Raw genomic sequence first — 18,027 nt, 5'->3', positions numbered from 1 at the left:
GGCCAACACACGCCTTCCTGTAGAGACCTTTGTGTGTGGGAAGCCCGGGCGAGGAAGAACGTACCCCCTTCTCACACCTGCCCATCCCCAGTTCTTGCTTTCGCCGGGGGCGCTGGGACCAGCGCGAGCCGGCAGCGGCTTTGGGGGAGTCGTGTGTATCCGCGAGCGAGTGTGCGTGAGGAGGAGAGCAAAGACGTGATTACTTCAGAATTTATTTAAGGGCCGGTGGAAACCACTGCAGCAGCTTCCAGGGGAAGCCCTAGTTTCAGAGGAAGAGGAGGTGGTGGCTGCCAAGGAGTGGGTGGGAGGGGGGGCGGGGGGGTGGAGGGACAGAGGAGGAGGAGCAGCAGCAGCAACAGCACAAGGCAAGTAAGGAGAGAAGACGCTATAGCATCCGCACCGGCGCCCAGCAGGTTGCTTCTCCGGGCCAGCTGATGCCAGCAAAGAGGCTTACAAAGAGGCTAGGAGGCGAGGCTGGGTGTAGGGGGGCTGGCTGCTTGCCTTTCTGGAGAAGAAACACCTCTTTTAGGTGAAATAAGACACCCTAGCTTGGAAATAGGCAGGGGGCCAGGAGGGGACCTGCCCTGCTTCTCGCGTCCCTGGGGACTCGCTTCCCTTTAGCTTTCCAACTCCTGGCAGTAGCCATAAACTCCAGAGGGGCTCCGGGTGGGTGACTGGGTGGAGAAACTCCCTTCCAGATAGTCCTCACACCTTTCCCCAAAGCTCAGGTTTCGGGGCCACACTCTGGGTGGCCCGGTGGCGGAGGGACAGCAGCGTCGCTTGGTTCAGTTTCTACAAGTCAAACCCAGTCCCCACTTGCCGGCTCCCCGGGTCTCCAGCAGCACGCGGGGAGCTGCGGCTGCTTGGGCAATCGGGCCGCTGCTGCTTTAAGACGCCTCCCCCTCTCCTCCCTTTGACAATGGTCTGAACCGAGCTCTGCTTCCCAAAGCAAAATTTGTAATATGCCATTTTTCCGATGGACGCTTCTCCTTTTGGCTGCTGACGGAGCCGCGGGAAGATGCCGAGCTGCTGCCACGCCACCCAGCCGGGGCACGTTCCAGAGGACGCCGGGGCACCCGACTGTCTAAGCTGCCTTTCTCCTCGCGTTGCTAGGGAAATGGTCCACGAGTGCCGGGTGTGAGCCTCCCCGCTCGTCAAGCCGGAGACTGCGGTTGTCAGTGATCAATTGAAGAAGCAGGACCCGAAATTACAGACATTAGGTACAGAAACTGTATTTGAGTTACACGGCTCCCCCCCCGACCCCGGCTTTATTTTTTTACCCCTTCCCCCACCCACCACCGCCACCCCGGCCCCACCCCGCCCCCAGGGAAGATGAGATGCAGATTCCCTCCTTGTCAATTACTGTTCCGTACCTCTTGCTTTCCACCACCATCCTCTCCCTTCTCCTATTTCTCTACCTTCTCCCTACTTGAATATCTCCTGTTGGGCAGGATGAACAGTTTTGGTGCAGAAATTACGAAGTCAACTTCTTCAGGGTGGTGGCGGGGGGTGGGGTGGGGGTGTGGCTGAGAGAGAACTGTCCAGCCCGCCGTATGGTGTGTGCAGGCTCTTTGGCCAGCTGTAAATGCACTGGGGTAAAGAGAGTGCAAAATGCTTCCATTAAAGGGGTTAATAATATTTCCCGAGGACAGGGGACTTCAAAGAGTTAACTAGGAGGAGGAATATTCATGTAATGTAATCAGACAATGGCTAGGATTTCTCTCACCGAATTATTCCTTGTGGGTTAACTGAGATAGAGATAGGTCAGTTCTTAAGACTAAATCTTTGCAGAAGAAACTGACTACAGAGAATAATTACATCTTTTTCTCTAGTAGGATCTAAATCCTAAAGATCTGTTTGAATAAAGTGATTCATTGACAGAAAAAAAGCCTTTTGTAGCACTGTCATATCTGAATAGGTACTGTTTGAACAGCACATATTGCTAAGAAACACACTGGATCTTGAAAACCCTTGGGTAATGACTCCAGTGGGCATTCAAAACTTTTATTTTGAAATCTGAGGGATTTAGAAGACAGTCAAGGTTATGTGCTAAGAAACAGGGAGTTGGTTTTCCTGGTATAAAATTCTTCAAGCTATATTTAAGCACTGAGATAATTAAACCAACTAGGTGTTTTGTTTTGTTTCTTTTCACAATAAAATAATGTCTCTAACTAGACCTTGAAACTTTCAGTAATTTAATGAACAGGGGGCATCAACATCTAGAAGAGTATAACATAATTCATATATCAATTGACTTTGGGGAGGGGATGACGAAAAGACAAATACCAAAGCAAATTGTTAGTATGCCCTTTCTGGTTTTTCAGGAATTATGTGATACACTGCAGTTTTTAATATTGAAAATGATTCTAAAAGTTAAAAGCGGTATATGAAATAGACTAGAGGTTGAATGACCATAGCCTTCTGTACTATGCAAGTTGCTTCAGATTTCATCCATTCTGTAAGAGGGTGTTTGACTCTTACATTGAATACAGATTTTTAATTGCTTTTAATACCTAAAAATGTGCATTTAGGAAATAAGTTATACTATATTTTAAGGAATATACAACTATTTTATAATTTATATTAGACAGAATCTCAAGATTCTGTTTTATTGCAAGAAACTAAGCTAGCTCATGAAAGTGGCCTTATTTTTTGCAGACAAATTTTTGCCTTCTAATTTTGATGAGAAGACTTTAGATTTACTTATTTGGGTTGACTGTGAGGAAAAAGAAGCATGTATTCATCTTATTTCCTAAGTAACTTTTGCATAGCTTGATTTTTTTTTTTCAATTAAATTTGAAAAGTTTAGAGCACCCATTGGAATTAAACCTTTAGGCATGGAAGCAGAATGAATCATAAAGGTAAAATACTCTTTCTGCAAAGATCAATGTTGGTCATTTTATAATAGAAATAAATACTTGAATTTGTAATAGTCCTTTATAAATTAACAATCTGTTCTCAGTCAGGTATCCTATTGGACCCCTACAATGGGCTTGCTAAAATAAATGCTTGCATTATTATTCCTACTTTACAGAAGAGAAAACTGAAGTTTGGAGACATGAAGTGAGCTGCTCTGGTTCACATGCCTTGGGAGTAGAATTGAATCAAGTTCTTTTGAGTGTAGATTTTCTAAATCCCATCATAGCATCTTTCAACTAACTAAATCAAAGACCAACTTTTATACTGATCTAAGAGCCTGAAGTTTGTGAATGTCTAATGTCTAAAGGCGATGACGTTTGTTAGAATTAGGGTAGAATATTCAGAAGAAAACTGTAGCTGAGGTAATCACTACAGTTATGGTTTTCCTTGGAATTTAAAGTTGTTATAAGTAATTCAGAGTAGAGGCAGACTAATAGCTTTCTTCAGGAAGGATATGATTTAAAATACAGTTTTGAAAATGTTTAACCTTAAATTTAAACCCTGCAAGTGCTTTGGCACAGCTTGTCACTGTGCTACCATTTCCTCTCCCAGTATTTTGTTTTAACCTTAAATGTCAAAAAGAAACACATTGGCTCCTTAGAATGATTTCTCAGAATGACACAGCTGTTCAGTGTGTGGATTTTATGCATGGTATGTGAACTAATTGCTTTAAATATTTAAATGTGTTGGAACATATTTTTGTTTTCCAATTCCTTTTTAATTAATGTAAAGAAAATTTGTAACAGTTAGAAAAGAGTCTCATTTTTTCCATCTTTGTGATATTGTTTGAATGAAATTCAGGTTAAAAAAAATCAAAAAATATATTATCATCCATTAAGTGGTTAACAATAATATCAAGTGTATGAGTGTGAGTGTGTGCATGTTTGTGTTGTGAGTTTGTGTTTAAATACATCCTATATGTCTACTCTGCTCTATATTTTAGGGTGAATAAGAAATTGAACAATTCAAGTTCTTGTCTTCAGGGAGCCCAGTGTTTTGAATGATGAGCAATAATTCAAAGCATTACCTTGAATTGTTCTAAAATCTACCGCTGCCTTAATTCTTTTGTATAGGCTATCAGTCACAAAATACTTCCCTTTATCTTTCAAAAAGTTTCTCCTGGATTTCAGTGGGCCCTGACCAAATTATTCACAGATAATTGAATTCTCTCCTCAGTAACCCAATTTATATCAAGAATCATAAAAAAGAATTAACAGCTCAATTAATATTGAGCTGTTAAGTCTTGATATTTTATTTGAAAATATCATCAGAAATACTTCCCTCAAGGACAGGAATAGGTAGGCAGAAAAATGAATTGACAATGTATTATAAAACCAAAGAATGCTCCAGGATCAATAGCCAAACCAGCCTTTCTCCACATCAGACTTCTGCAAAACCAAGCCCTCTAATTAACAGCTCCTGGCCTCAGTACAACAACTGAAATTGAGATGGATTTGATTTTTTTTTAAACATAAGATAGAAAAGAGAAAATAAGATAATTTCTGATTTTTAAGATGCTACACAATAGGTCAATGTTACATCTTAATGTCTGTGTTTTCTATTTTAAATAAATAATGTAAAAATATTCTGAACAATTCATTTATTTTATGACTGACTCCTGATTAGCAGTTAGGATGTGAAGTTTCTACATTAGCTAATGTACTTTATGGCATCTGTTCTGTGGAATATTTGAAAGAGTGTTAGTTTGTATTGTTTGGATGGAAACCAGACAAAGCAGCTCACAGGAAACAAAGAAATAAGTGTAATTGGTAGTATAATAACCTAAACAAATTTATGCATCTCAGTCTATTTCATAAAGCATATGTCTAATTTAGTCAGAATCACTTGTCTACCCTGTGTAGACTACTGTAGGAATTCAGGAAGAGAGTATATAAAAGTACTGGGTTGGCCAAAATGTTTGTTCATTTTTTTCCATAAGCTGGCTCTAGTAGCAATTAGTTATCTTTGACTTCATTCAAAACAATTTTGTTAGACTGTATGTGGCAGCTGTCATATTGGTCTGCATTTAAAAAAACCTTATCAAAATTGGTGAATTTTTGTGTAATTTTAATATTGAAGATGGAAAGAAAAAAGCAATATTTTTGGAATATTATGCTTTATTATTTCAAGAAAGGTAAAAACGCAACCGATATGCAAAAAAAGATTTGTGCAGTGTACGGAGAAGGTGCTATGACTGATCGAACGTGTCAAAAGTGGTTTGCAAAGTTTTGTGCTGGAGGTTTCTCACTGGACGATGCACCACGGTCCGGTAGACCAGTTGAAGTTGACAGCGATCAAATCGAGACATTAATTGAGAACAATCAACGTTATACCACGCAGGAGACAGCCGACATACTCAAAATATCCAAATCAAGCACTGAAAATCATTTTCACCAGCTTGGTTACGTTAATCACTTTGATGTTTGCGTTCCACATAAGTTAAGTGAAGAAAACCTTCTTGACTGCATGCGATTCTCTACTTAAATGTAATGAAAATGTTCCGTTTTTAAAACAAATTATGACAGGCAATGAAAAGTGGATACTGTACAATAATGTGGAACAGAAGAGATTGTGGGGTAAGTGAAATGAACCACCACCAACCACACCAAAGTCAAGTCTCAATCCAAAGAAGGTGATGTTGTGTATCTGGTGGGATTGGAAGGGAGTCCTCTACTATGAGCTTCTTCCAGAAAACCAAATGATTAATTCCAACAAGTACTGCTCCCAATTAGACCAATTGAAAGCAGCACTTGACGAAAAGAGTCCAGAATTAGTCAACAGACAATGCATAATCTTCCATTAGGATAACGCAAGACCACGTTTCTTCGATGACCAGGCAAAAACTGTTACAGCTTGGCTGGGATGTTCTGATTCATCCGCCGTATTCACCAGACGTTGCACCTTCAGATTTCCATTTACTTAGGTCTTTACAAAATTCTCTTAATGGAAAAAATTTCAGTTCCCTGGAAGACTGTAAAACGCACCTCAACAGTTCTTTGCTCAAAAAGATAAAAAGTTTTGGGAAGATGGAATTATGAAGTTGCCTGAAAAATGGCAGAAGGTAGTGGTACAAAAGGGTGAATACGCCGTTCAATAAAGTTCTTGGTGAAAATGAAAAACGTGTCTTTTATTTTTACTTAAAAACTAAAGGCACTTTTTGGCCAACCCAATAATAAAATGGGAGTTGTAAAGTCAAGAAGCTTTAAGTTAGTTGTGTGAAAAAAATTAATTGATAAAATTAAAAAGTAAAAGCTAATTTTTATATAAAATGAATACTCAATTATTTGGGGATTTTCTAAATGACAGAATGAACATTAATTCAATCAATTATTTAATACAAACATCATTTACTTCCCACCTGTTAAATGCCAGACACTATGCTTGCTGTTAACAACATAATAACGAATAAGGGTAAGATGGAGGTATTAGCTATAAGTGATTTGTAAACTTGCAGGGAAAGAAAGGTAATCAATTAATAAGCTTAGTAACATCTTATTATAAACTGAATTAGGTGGGGTTAATCATGAAAAAACTTTGAGAAGTAGGTGAACTCAAGCTGTGTTTTGTGGGTAGGAGATATTTAGACTGTCATGAAAAGAGAAAGCATGTTAGATGGAGGAAGTCAGTGAATCATATTTCATTGAGGTCAAAACTTTCAGCATCATTGGAATTGGGGCAGTGGGTAGAGGAGAAATAGACAATTAGGTTGATGAGTTGCAAAGAGTTTGGAGAGTTGAGGGTCAGGTGGGATTACTGGAAATCATTTTTTTACTAAGACTTCCCTCCCTTTTACTTTCTTTAAGCAATGATGTGTGAAGTGATGCCCACAATTAATGAGGACACCCCAATGAGCCAAAGGGGGTCCCAAAGCAGTGGCTCGGACTCAGACTCCCATTTTGAGCAGCTGATGGTGAATATGCTAGATGAAAGGGATCGTCTTCTAGACACCCTTCGGGAAACCCAAGAAAGCCTCTCACTTGCCCAGCAAAGACTGCAGGATGTCATCTATGACAGAGATTCGCTCCAGAGACAGCTCAATTCAGCCCTGCCACAGGTATGCCTCCTGGGAGCTTCTGTCCTTCCTACTGCAACTGAAAATGTGATAAGAATTAAATAAGCTTTGCTTTATTCCCATTCTTAGAATTACTTTTGCCCTTAGTAGATATGATATGCAAATTTTGGTGAGAAAAACTTAAGAATAGATAATTAATTCACATGCAACCTTGCCTCAAACAAAACTGTGGTACTTCGGTGGTGGGGGATTTGAAACATGAGTTCCTATCTGGTCTTTCTCTTGAAAATTTTATCTGTTTTTTGGTGGAGGTAGAAAATTACCTGTTGATCAGCTTTTAATTACAAGAATGGGGAATAGTTTTCTCCTTCTTACTTTTTAAACACTGTTATGACATTTGGAAATATGTATTTTACATTTTCAGTTATGTAGTCTGTCTTTGGAAATAATAGTACTTTGGAAGTGTGCTGTCCAATATTTTTTATTTGTCTTTCTTTAATAATGCTTGACACCTGCTTAAAATTCTTGAACTTATTGATGTATTACTCTCTCTTCTGAAAACAACATTTTGACCAGTTTCTTTTTAAAAGAAAACATTTTGGAAATAGGAGAAAAGGCAAAAGTTCAGCTTTATTCTCACAAACTTAAAATTGTTAGATTTTAACAATTTTATTTTCTAAGTAAATATTTATAAAATAATTATTTTATATGTACTATGTAATAACATGTTATATGCATTATGTATATATAATAATATTACTATTATATGCAGTAATATTATAAAAAATAATATATATATATATATATTTTTTGTGGTACCCGGGCCTCTCACTGCCGCGACCTCTCCCGTTGCGGAACACAGGCTCCGGACGCGCAGGCTCAGCGGCCGTGGCTCACGGGCCCAGCCGCTCCGCGGCATGTGGGATCTTCCCGGACCAGGGCACGAACCCGTGTTCCCTGCATTGGCAGGTGGACTCTCAACCACTGTGCCACCAGGGAAGCCCCAACGATGTTATTTTTAATATACTATTGTCATATGTCTTATTTTATAGAAAAAACAACATTTTAAGGATTTTCAGCTAATTTATATACAAATTTAATAATGAGTCAACTCTCTAAGAATAGCATAATTGTGTTTATTTTAGGTATGAAAAAAATCATAGAATATGAATGACGTCTTTAATAATCACCCCTCAATAAACTATATTTTTCTTTTTTTTTGTTTTTTGTTTTTTTTTTTTTTTTTGCGGTATGCGGGCCTCTCACTGTTGTGGCCTCTCCCGTTGCGGAGCACAGGCTCCGGACGCGCAGGCCCAGCGGCCATGGCTCACGAGCCCAGCCGCTCCGCGGCATGTGGGATCTTCCTGGACCGGGGCATGAACCCGTGTCCCTTGCATCGGCAGGCGGACTCTCAACCACTGCGCCACCAGGGAAGCCCTATATTTTTCTTTTAAATACAAGTTTGATTGGCCCTCTACTTAAAAGACAGTATAGCAAATGTTGAAGAGTTGACCTCTCTCCATGAAGTTATGTCTTGTAGGAAATATCTTTTCATAAACATTGGAAATTATATAATCAAAGTTGATAAAATTCTAAACCCAGCCATACTATTAACTTGCAGTATGATGTTGAGATATTCATGACTCTCAGAATAAAAAGGATCACCTAGAATGCTCTGTCACATTCCCATTAGGTAATTCCATAACTCCTGTCCCGGTTCTTTTCATTTTCAGTCTGTCTTGTGTTGAGATGCAATACTATTTCCAATAACTCTAACCTGTTGGTACACTAATTTGTTTAATCACAGAATATGTTGATTCATTTCAAAAGACAGCTATCATATCTTCACTAAGAATTATATTTTTCAAGCTAGACATTTCAGTCTTTGCAATTGTTCTTCATAAGGTGATTTCTAGAATGATTATCATCATGCTTACTCTCCTCAAAGATTATTTGAGTTGGTTAATGTTGTTAACCAGGATTAGTCTCAGAACCAATCACACTATTCATTACCTTCTGTGACAAGCACAGAATGGGGCAATCATTTCTCTTTGTGGACAGAGTGTTTCATTAAGAAATATAGGATTGTATTATATTTGGGGGTAATTCAGCATACTTTTATTATGTATTAGAACAGCAGACAACTGAAGTTTATAATTGAGTTGCATAAATGCCATGTATTCCCCAATTTCCCCACACTCTTCTTAGAAGTTGACTCTTTGGTCATAAGTGTAGGACTACACAATTATTCCTCCTACAGTTATCTTCTTATATTTTATTTAAGCCTGATGCTATCAATTTGGGATCCTAACACTATCAAGGTGATTCTAAGAATAATTTGGTTTTTAAATTTTTTTTCTGTCTATAAACACATGGTTGACTATTTTATAAGGATGTTATAAAAATAAAATATTAGAACAAGGTATTTGGGAGGAAAGGAGAAAACTGGAAATGTTTTCATACATAACTATATTGCATAGATAAATCTCTTCTTAAAAGAACAGGAATGAAAATATTTTAATTGTAGCATTCAGTTATGCTGAAAATCTAGATTATAATACCATCTAAGTTAAAATTTTTTGAATTTTTTTTTTCTTTGCGGTACGCGGGCCTCTCACTGTTGTGGTCTCTCCCGTTGCGGAGCACAGGCTCCGGACACGCAGGCTCAGTGGCCATGGCTCACGGGCCCAGCCACTCCGCGGCATGTGGGATCCTCCCGGACCGGGGCACGAACCCGTGTCCCCTGCATTGGCAGGCGGACTCTCAACCACTGCGCCACCAGGGAAGCCCCTTGAATTTTAATTATACTGGTGCACAATCTCTTATCTAAACCCCTTGTGTTTTAAAGTTTAGAGTTTCCCCAATTTTCTGCATGTGTACAATGTATACTATGGAACACTCCACTAGCCAGATTCTGGGAAGCACCCTATAATTATACACATATTTCTGAAGAGAATTCTATGAATATTCTTACTGTGTGGAAAATATAAAGACTATAAATGACCTCATGTTAGTATGGTCTGGTTTTGCCACCAATCAAGTTTGCAATATACTTACAAATAAATATCAGTTTTCAGAGTATTTGAGTTTTGGAATTATAGATTAGGGATTATGAGCCTTTACATTTAGATGGTTATAGTTCCAATCTCTTTTATAAATACTTTGACACATTTTTTCAATATTTATTTGTATTCTACAATTAGAAATATTTAATACCCCTAGCAATCCAAAGGTCCTTAAAGATAGTGATGGTCCTGTCATTTGTTAAAGCAAGTATTTAATAACCTCATCTGTAACTTTAGAGCTATAAGTTTTTTGCAAGTAATAGAGGAATATAAAATTCTTCTTTAATTGGTATCTTTGAATCTTTTAAAATATTTTGTGAGCAATGTACCTGCGCTGTTTGGTGGCATTGCATTTGACATTTACAAAATGACTCCCATAAATGTGAGTTTTGAGGCAGAAACAAATTATGTAAAATTGAAAACTACTACAATAACATAAAAGTAAAATTTGTTTTAGCAAACATGGGATAGAATTCAAAGCAGAGTCAAACTTTATGACATATCATGTTTTCAATTGCCTATACAATATTTTTTAGTTGTTGATGATTTAGTGCTTTGCTTTAGTCATTTTCTCTCCTATAACATTTTTTCTGAACACATGCAGCAGTGATTTTAACAATCCTAACCATGAAAAGTATTTTGTAGTCATATTGTTTACTTTTTCATTATGTGATGGAGTGTAACTGTGTTTAACAAGGACTGATAATTCCACATCATTCCACATTCTAGGCCTTATGTTTCTAAGCTATACACCGATTTTCTACCTTTCTAATGCACAGATCCACTTAATGTTCCATGGAACCTGAGATTCAACATGCCCAAACTCAGTTATCATCTGCCTCCCACTCGACCAAATCTGCTCTAACTCCTCACCCAGACACCTGAGAGACCTCATAGCTAATTGTTTTCCTCCCCATCTCTGAATTGGGCCATACTGTTTTTTTCTCTTAAATAATCCTCAGATCTATTCTTTTCTGTTCTTTGGCACCTGACCCTTAATTTCTTTTTTGCTCTAGCTCCTAACATTCCCACTTTTCTAAATGTGTCACATTGTTTGCTTGAATAATAGCACACTGCTTGCTGTGTCCTGACAAACATCATGCTATTCCAGTCTTTTTCCTTCAAGCATATTCCTTTCTGCCCATAAGTTCTTCCTCAATATCTTTGTCTGGTTCATTTCTCATCCTAGCCAAGACTTTGTTTGTTCTAGGAAGTCTTCTCTGAATCCCCAAATACATGTCTTCTGTGTTTCTTACCCTTATCATTTTATCATTACATTATCTGTTTCTGTGTCTGTTTCCCAGCCTAGACTATAAGCTCCTTGAGAACAGGAGTATATCTCAATCACCTACAACCCTCTGGATCAGCAGAGTACCAGGCCCATAGTGAGGGCTTTTAAAGTAAAACTAAACTAAATGTATATGCATTTTGATGTAGAAAGAGGAAAAAAATTGACATAGGAAGATCTGGTTTGTAGTGTGTTTCTATCATACATTATCAGCTTGAGTCAGGACTTCAAACTGACATGCTACAAAAAGTGGTTAATACTAATACCTCACAAGGTAGTTTGTGATGATTAAGTAAAGTAATATAAGTAATTGAGGCATTTATTTATAAGGCATTAAATATGGAAATGCTTGCATTTGTTTTATCCAGAATGCTAAAGATGAACTAATTTCTGCATATGTATGTCAATGAGTATTAGAACAATTTGCTAGGAATACTGATAAAATAAATAGTCCTTAACATTTTTGAAAACAGAGTAAATATTTACCAATTACTAATATGTTCACTAAGAATATTTAAAGGAGAGGTAAGGGGAGTGAAACTTCCATTGCAAAAAGTCATTAGATATAAAAATTTAAAATTTCTTTTCAGCACCTGATTTAGCATATTTTGAGGGTCTTCTGTATATTATTAAATGATTACATATGTTGTAAAGGGGATAGAAAAAAAGGAACATAGTTTGGTTCCCAGAGAACTTAGGAAATAGATATAAATGGATCCAAATTAATATAGTACCAGAAGATTATAGAAGTACTGAAAGTATTTGCACCATAATACTGATATGTTATTAACTACAGAAAGTTTCATGTGGAAAGTGATATTAGAGATATTTTTAAGAAAAGGTTAGAAAGGGCTAGAGGGTATTTCGCATCAGACAGTACAGTTGTGCATAGAGGACCCTGCTCAAGGACATGTGGGGGATTAAAATTCAGCCTGTGGGGGCTTCCCTGGTGACGCAGTGGTTGAGAGTCCGCCTGCCGATGCAGGGGACACGGGTTCGTGCCTTGGTCCGGGAGGATCCCACATGCCGCGGAGTGGCTGGGCCCGTGAGCCATGGCCGCTGAGTCTGTGCATCCTGAGCCTGTGCTCCGCAACGGGAGAGGCCACAACAGTGAGAGGCCCGTGTACCGCAAAAAAAAAAAACAAAAAAAAATTCATCCTGTGTTCTGCTTTCCAGGCTAGGCTTGGTGTTCCTAATTTGCATAAAGGAGACAGTTGATCGAGCAGTATACCTGGTTAAAAAGAGAAGAGTAAATAGGAATTAAATAAGGAGAATAACTAACAGATTGTTTGTTGAAGGGCTGTAGGGTAGGAATGAAGTTTTGTATAGTGACAGTGGAGGATTGCAGCCTGTTCTTATGTGTGGTGGAAGCTAAGGACAGACATTTGTATACAGGGTAAGCAGTAGAAGTTTGAGTGAACTAGTGACATGATAAGGCAATAATGAAGGAATAATATTCTGCCATTTTGATTTAGGATAGCTTATATAATACTCATGTATCAGTTATCTATGGCTAAAATAATGCTATGTAACAAACAACACAAAACCTCATTGTCATGCAAAATAATGGGTTTATGGAATTCAGCTGACCTTGACTTGGACTGATCTTGGCTGGGCTCACTATGCCACTGGTTGGCTGAAAGTTGGCTCAGTCAACTGTATGTTAACTAGCTATCTGATCTAGGATGGCCTTAGCTGCACCAACAGGGGCCCCTCAACTCTATTCATGTGTCTAATCCTTCAATAGGCTAGTCTTTGCATGTTTTCATGGTGATGGCAAAGGAGTAAGAGCAAAGCAGAAACAAGCAAGTACTTTAAGCTTCTGCTTGGGTCTTTTTTTCTTTTTTTTTTTTTTGTAATACCCCTTGGCCAAGCCCAGAGACAGAGTGCAAAGCAATGCAGCATCACATGGCAAAATTACAAAGACAGATGAAACACAGTTACCATCATTTTGGTCATTATTTATATTAAGAGAGCTTATTGTGATAATAGTTCTGGTGAGGTGTGGGAATTTGAAATAGGATTGTGAACCTTGAAACTAAGAAAGACATGTTAATGTAAAGAATGTTGAGGGGAAAGAATGGACATAGCCAGATAATGAACTAAATGGCCATGACTTTGGACTTGAGTTAGAAGATCTGAATTTGAATTGGAGTTCTTCCACTTATTAGCTGAGATACCACTGGTAAGTAACTTGACTTCTCTGAAACTCTGTTTCCTTAATTAGAAGGAGGGGATGATATCTACCCTAGGAGTAGTTAAAAGGAGGTGTGTGTATGTGCTTCAGAAACCCTAAACTTTATAAAATGTCACCTGGTATTTTTCATAAACTGGGATGTGCCAGTATATATTCTGATGAGGAATTAGGTTAAAAGAGGCTACTTGTGGAGAAGAGGGATACATTTATATTTTAACATCTTAAAATACAAAATATTTAAGTGAAACTTACAGGGAGTTACAGAAGTCACTTTTATTCTAGAGGCGCTCTACCTAGGTATCTTTTGGGCTTGCTACTTACTAGCTTAATAACCTTGGTCAAAGTACTTAGTTCAAATAATGATAGAACCTGCCTCACAGGATCATTATGAGAAATAAATGAGCTGGAACATGGCAAATGATCTATTCAGTACCTCACAGAGAGTACATGCTCAATAAATGTTACATGCAGCTATTGATGCTGTTATTATTACCTTAGATATTATCATCATTATCCTTAGCCTAACTTAACTGCACAGTTTTACTGGGTAATAATGAACACTAGCAAAAGTTGAAAGCACTAAAAATCCTTACTCTCCACAATCTTTATCAAATTTTGTAAGTTCTTTGATTGATCATTCTTTAAGGGAAAAAAAAATCTTAACTACACTCTCTTAAATGGTTTTCCCAAATTCTTCACTTCCTCAGTGGCCAGTCTCACATGTCCCTTGATTAAGTCAAACAACATCCTTCCTGTTGTGCTAAGAAGATAACATCTGGATTGAGCTCCTTCCTTTTCAATGAAACCTAATGCCACCACACCACATACACAAGAGTTATATCCCTCGCTCCTGTCAAAAAGAAAGATGCTGCATATTTTGCTACCTCTGATTATAGTTATTCTATTCTTAATGTGTTTCTCTTTCTTCCAGTTAGGTATTTTTCCCCTGGCCAAATGAAATGGTATTCACCTGCAGCCTTTATTTCCTGTTATTTATAACCCTTTATTTTTCTTTCTTTATATCTCTTTTTTTTTGGTGTGGTCATGCCGTGCGGCATGCAGGATCTTAGTTCCCTCACCAGGGATCGAACCCATGCCTCCTGAAGTGGAAGTGTGGAGTCCTAACCACTAGACCGCCAGGGAAGTCCCTCTCTTTTCTTTTTTAACCCTTGTAATCAGGCTTCTCTCATCACCATTCTCCTAAAACTACACTCCTGTATGCCACCAATCGGTACACATTTTGCAAATCTAGTGATCCTCTTTCATTCTTCATGTTCCTTGGCATCTTTGTGCCAAGTTATGCTATTAATTATTTCATCTTGAAATTCCCATGTCCTTAATTCTTCATAACCATTCCCCTCATAGGCTACAACGTATGTTGTTCTTCAGTACTCACTCTTTTCCCACATACTCCATACACTTATTTATACCCATACTTGTCTTTATTTACCTATGTTCTCCAATCTTAAGCATTGCCTTTCTTGTTTAAGACCAATACTTCCCTTCAAACCCTTGATCCCCTCCTTTTCATCTCCTCCTTTGACTTTTTTTGTCTCCAGCATCTTCAATTTCTCCCTCTCCCTCTCAGCTGGCTTTTTGGTAACATATTCAAATCTGTTCCTTAAAAGTAAATGATAGCAAGTACAATACCAATAAAAGAGTTCCTTAACACTGTGTCTCCACTTAGCTACCAATCTATCTTTTCTTTTCCTTTATTTCCCAACTTGTCTATTTTCACCGTCTCAATACCTTCATCTTCTATTCACTTTTTGAGCAACTGCAGTTGGGCTTTTCCTCTAACACCCTGCTAAAAATTATACTACCAGTAGCCAGTTGATGAATGCAATAGGTTTTATTAAAATTCACTGCAAAATTTGACACTGTGATTAACTCCCTTCTCAAAAATTACCTCCCAAAACAAAAAAAAAAACCAAAAAACTATTTTACTCTCTTAACTTTTATGAAACCACATTGTCTTCATTCTTAAGTCCTTTAGACTTTTTTCTCATAATTTTTTTCTGTGAGCAGTTCCTCATCTAGCCACTTTTTAAATGTTAAATAATAAATAAAAGATGAATGATAGTACTAGCTAACATTTCTGAACACTCTGCCTATACCAGACAATGTTTTTATTTAAGCATCCAGATATTAAAATGGAAGTCTTTCTGTTTGAGGGGAGGCTAAATAAGTGAGGTACAAGACTTTATTTGCAGGATGTGCTAACATATAATCCAATAATAAATCCAGTATTAGGTAAAACTCGATTTTAAGACTCTACAAAGGTTGGTAAAGCTAAAACAGAGACAGAACTGTTTTGCATAGCTGTTGGTCTGCTGTGCATAATCTCCTACTCCATGTATGAGGCATGGGGTGATTCCTATTCAACTTAGACAAGTGAGAAGGGCTTCAGGGGAAACATTCTGAGCTTGATGTGTTTCCTCCAGAAGCTGAAGAATATAGAGGCTGAAGTCTAAAAGTCACAGCCGTGGCTGGAGATGCCCCTGCCTCTACAGCAGATTGAAGAGTCATTTCTCAGATAAACTGCAACTCCTCCAATATCAAGACAAAGATTAATTTTTTGAAGAGCAAATGGTTCCATTCCATTCATGGCTTACTTTTGTTTTATTCTAAGCCATCTTCTTTACTTCATTATGTTCATCTAGAGTTAAAGAAGTATTAAACTTCTGTAGAAACCTTTAAGAGACATGGGCCACTGAAAGCACTTATCAGGACCACTCCTAAGTTCTAATAAGGAAAATTTTATTAAAATAAAAGTATTATTAATGAAATGTGAAATGATTATTAGAGTTGGTATAATTATACTGAATATAATTATTCAAGGATCGCAAATCCTCATATTTATGATACCATGAATTTGCTTTTTATGTGCCTTTTTTTAAGTTAATAAGCAAGACAGTATAGGCTTCAGGGAAAAGTATTTAACTAGAAATTACAATACCTGGATTTCAGTTTCAATTTTGCCAAACGCTGTGACAACAGAAAACCAGTGAACTTCTCAGGCTTCTGTTTATTTACATATAAAAGATGGAATTCTAGTACTGTTTAATATGTTGTATACTTTTGCCAATTTCAAATGATTATAAAGGGTATGCACCTTAGCTTTATGAATTTATTCATAGTCATTTAATACACAATTATTATTTATTCAACAAATATTTTAGGGCCTGCTCTGTGTCAGGTTCTGTGTTTACAGTATACATATATATATATATTTTATTTTAAGACCTTGGCCAATTATGGTTTCTAGGAATATGCTGTGGTAATAAGAATACAATGCCTATAATCCACTGAATATTATATTTATTTGTAAATTCTCTGAAACTATTGTTTCTAGTTATTTTATTGCCTTTTATTCTCTACTGTGATGAACAGTCTATGTTCCTAGAATAGGCCAGTTCCCTCTTTTGTGTCCTAGATATCCTCCCCTCTTGCTATTCTAGGACAAAACATTTTCCCTCTTTTTCCTACATCATCAATGTTTCCATCTGTAATGGATAACGGATAGCATTAAATATGCTTATATTTCTCCCATTTAAAAAATCTATTAACAACCCTGCTCTACCAAGCTACCACCCCATTTATCTTTCCCTTTACAGTGAAAGTTAAACATTTTTTTTCCTATACTTGTTCTTTCTAATTTCTCTCCTCTCACTTCTCTTGAATCTACACCACTCAGGCATTCACTGCATCAACTTCATCTAAAATGCTCCTGCAAATATTATCTATAGCTTCCATATTGCTAAATGCAGTGATCAATTCTCAGTCTCCATTCCTGTTTATCATTAGACACTTTTCTTGTACTTTCTTCGTTTGGCTATAAGACAGCTCACTTGCCTGGTTTTTCTCCTACCTCACTGGTCATTCCTCAGTCTTTATTGTTAGTTACTTCTCATCCTCCTGACTCATTAATACTTGATTACTCCAGGTCTCAATACCTGTACCTTTTCTCTTTCTATCTCTATTGACACCATTGATGATCTCTTCCATCTCCTGTTTTTAAATACCATCTAAATGTTGATGACTCCGGAATTTACGTTTCTAATCCAGACATTTCCTCTGACCTTCAGACTCATGCTGTCAAATGCAGAAATTTAACATGTCCAAAACTGCGTTCATGATCTTCATTTAGTCTTCTGCATCTCAGTTAATAGCAATGTCAATCTTATGTGGGCTTAGGCCAAAACCTTGGTGTCTTATTTCTTTCACATTCTGTATTCAGTTTAGCAGTTAAGCCTCTCAGTTCTATCTTCAAAGTAGGTATAGAATTGAACCACTATAATCACCCCTACAACTACTCTTGAGTAAGAGTCACCATCTTTTCCAAGAGATTAGGATTTTGCTAACTGGTCTCCTTGCTTGTATCCATGTACCTTATCAGTTTACTGCAAAAACAACAGCAAGAGAGATCCTGATTCTGATAAAAGGTAGGTCAGATTTTGTTTCACATCAGCTCAAATCTCTGAAATGCTTTTCCATCTCAGTGTAAAAGCCCAGGTCTTTAAACTGGTTCAAAGGTCTAACATCT

General features: G+C 37.6%; 1 protein-coding gene across 7 annotated transcripts in view; it reads left to right on the top strand.

Moving 5' to 3' along the window:
- Nucleotides 1-6,724: 6,724 nt before the first annotated feature.
- The window catches only part of PPFIA2 (PTPRF interacting protein alpha 2), a gene marked incomplete at both ends in the record, with an annotated part of 446,629 nt that continues 435,326 nt past the window's right edge, over nucleotides 6,725-18,027 (top strand). For all 7 annotated transcript variants that reach the window (XM_079715018.1, XM_079715015.1, XM_079715013.1 and 4 more), the window contains one exon: nucleotides 6,725-6,973. In XM_079715018.1, the coding sequence (XP_079571144.1) occupies nucleotides 6,725-6,973 (249 nt within the window). The remainder of the gene's footprint in view (nucleotides 6,974-18,027) is intronic.

Source organism: Hyperoodon ampullatus (genome assembly GCF_949752795.1).
Source record: "Hyperoodon ampullatus genome assembly, chromosome: 11".
NCBI classification, from domain to species: domain Eukaryota; kingdom Metazoa; phylum Chordata; class Mammalia; order Artiodactyla; family Ziphiidae; genus Hyperoodon; species Hyperoodon ampullatus.
Note: the sequence above shows the minus strand (reverse complement) of the source record. Positions and strands in the feature narration are given on the sequence as shown.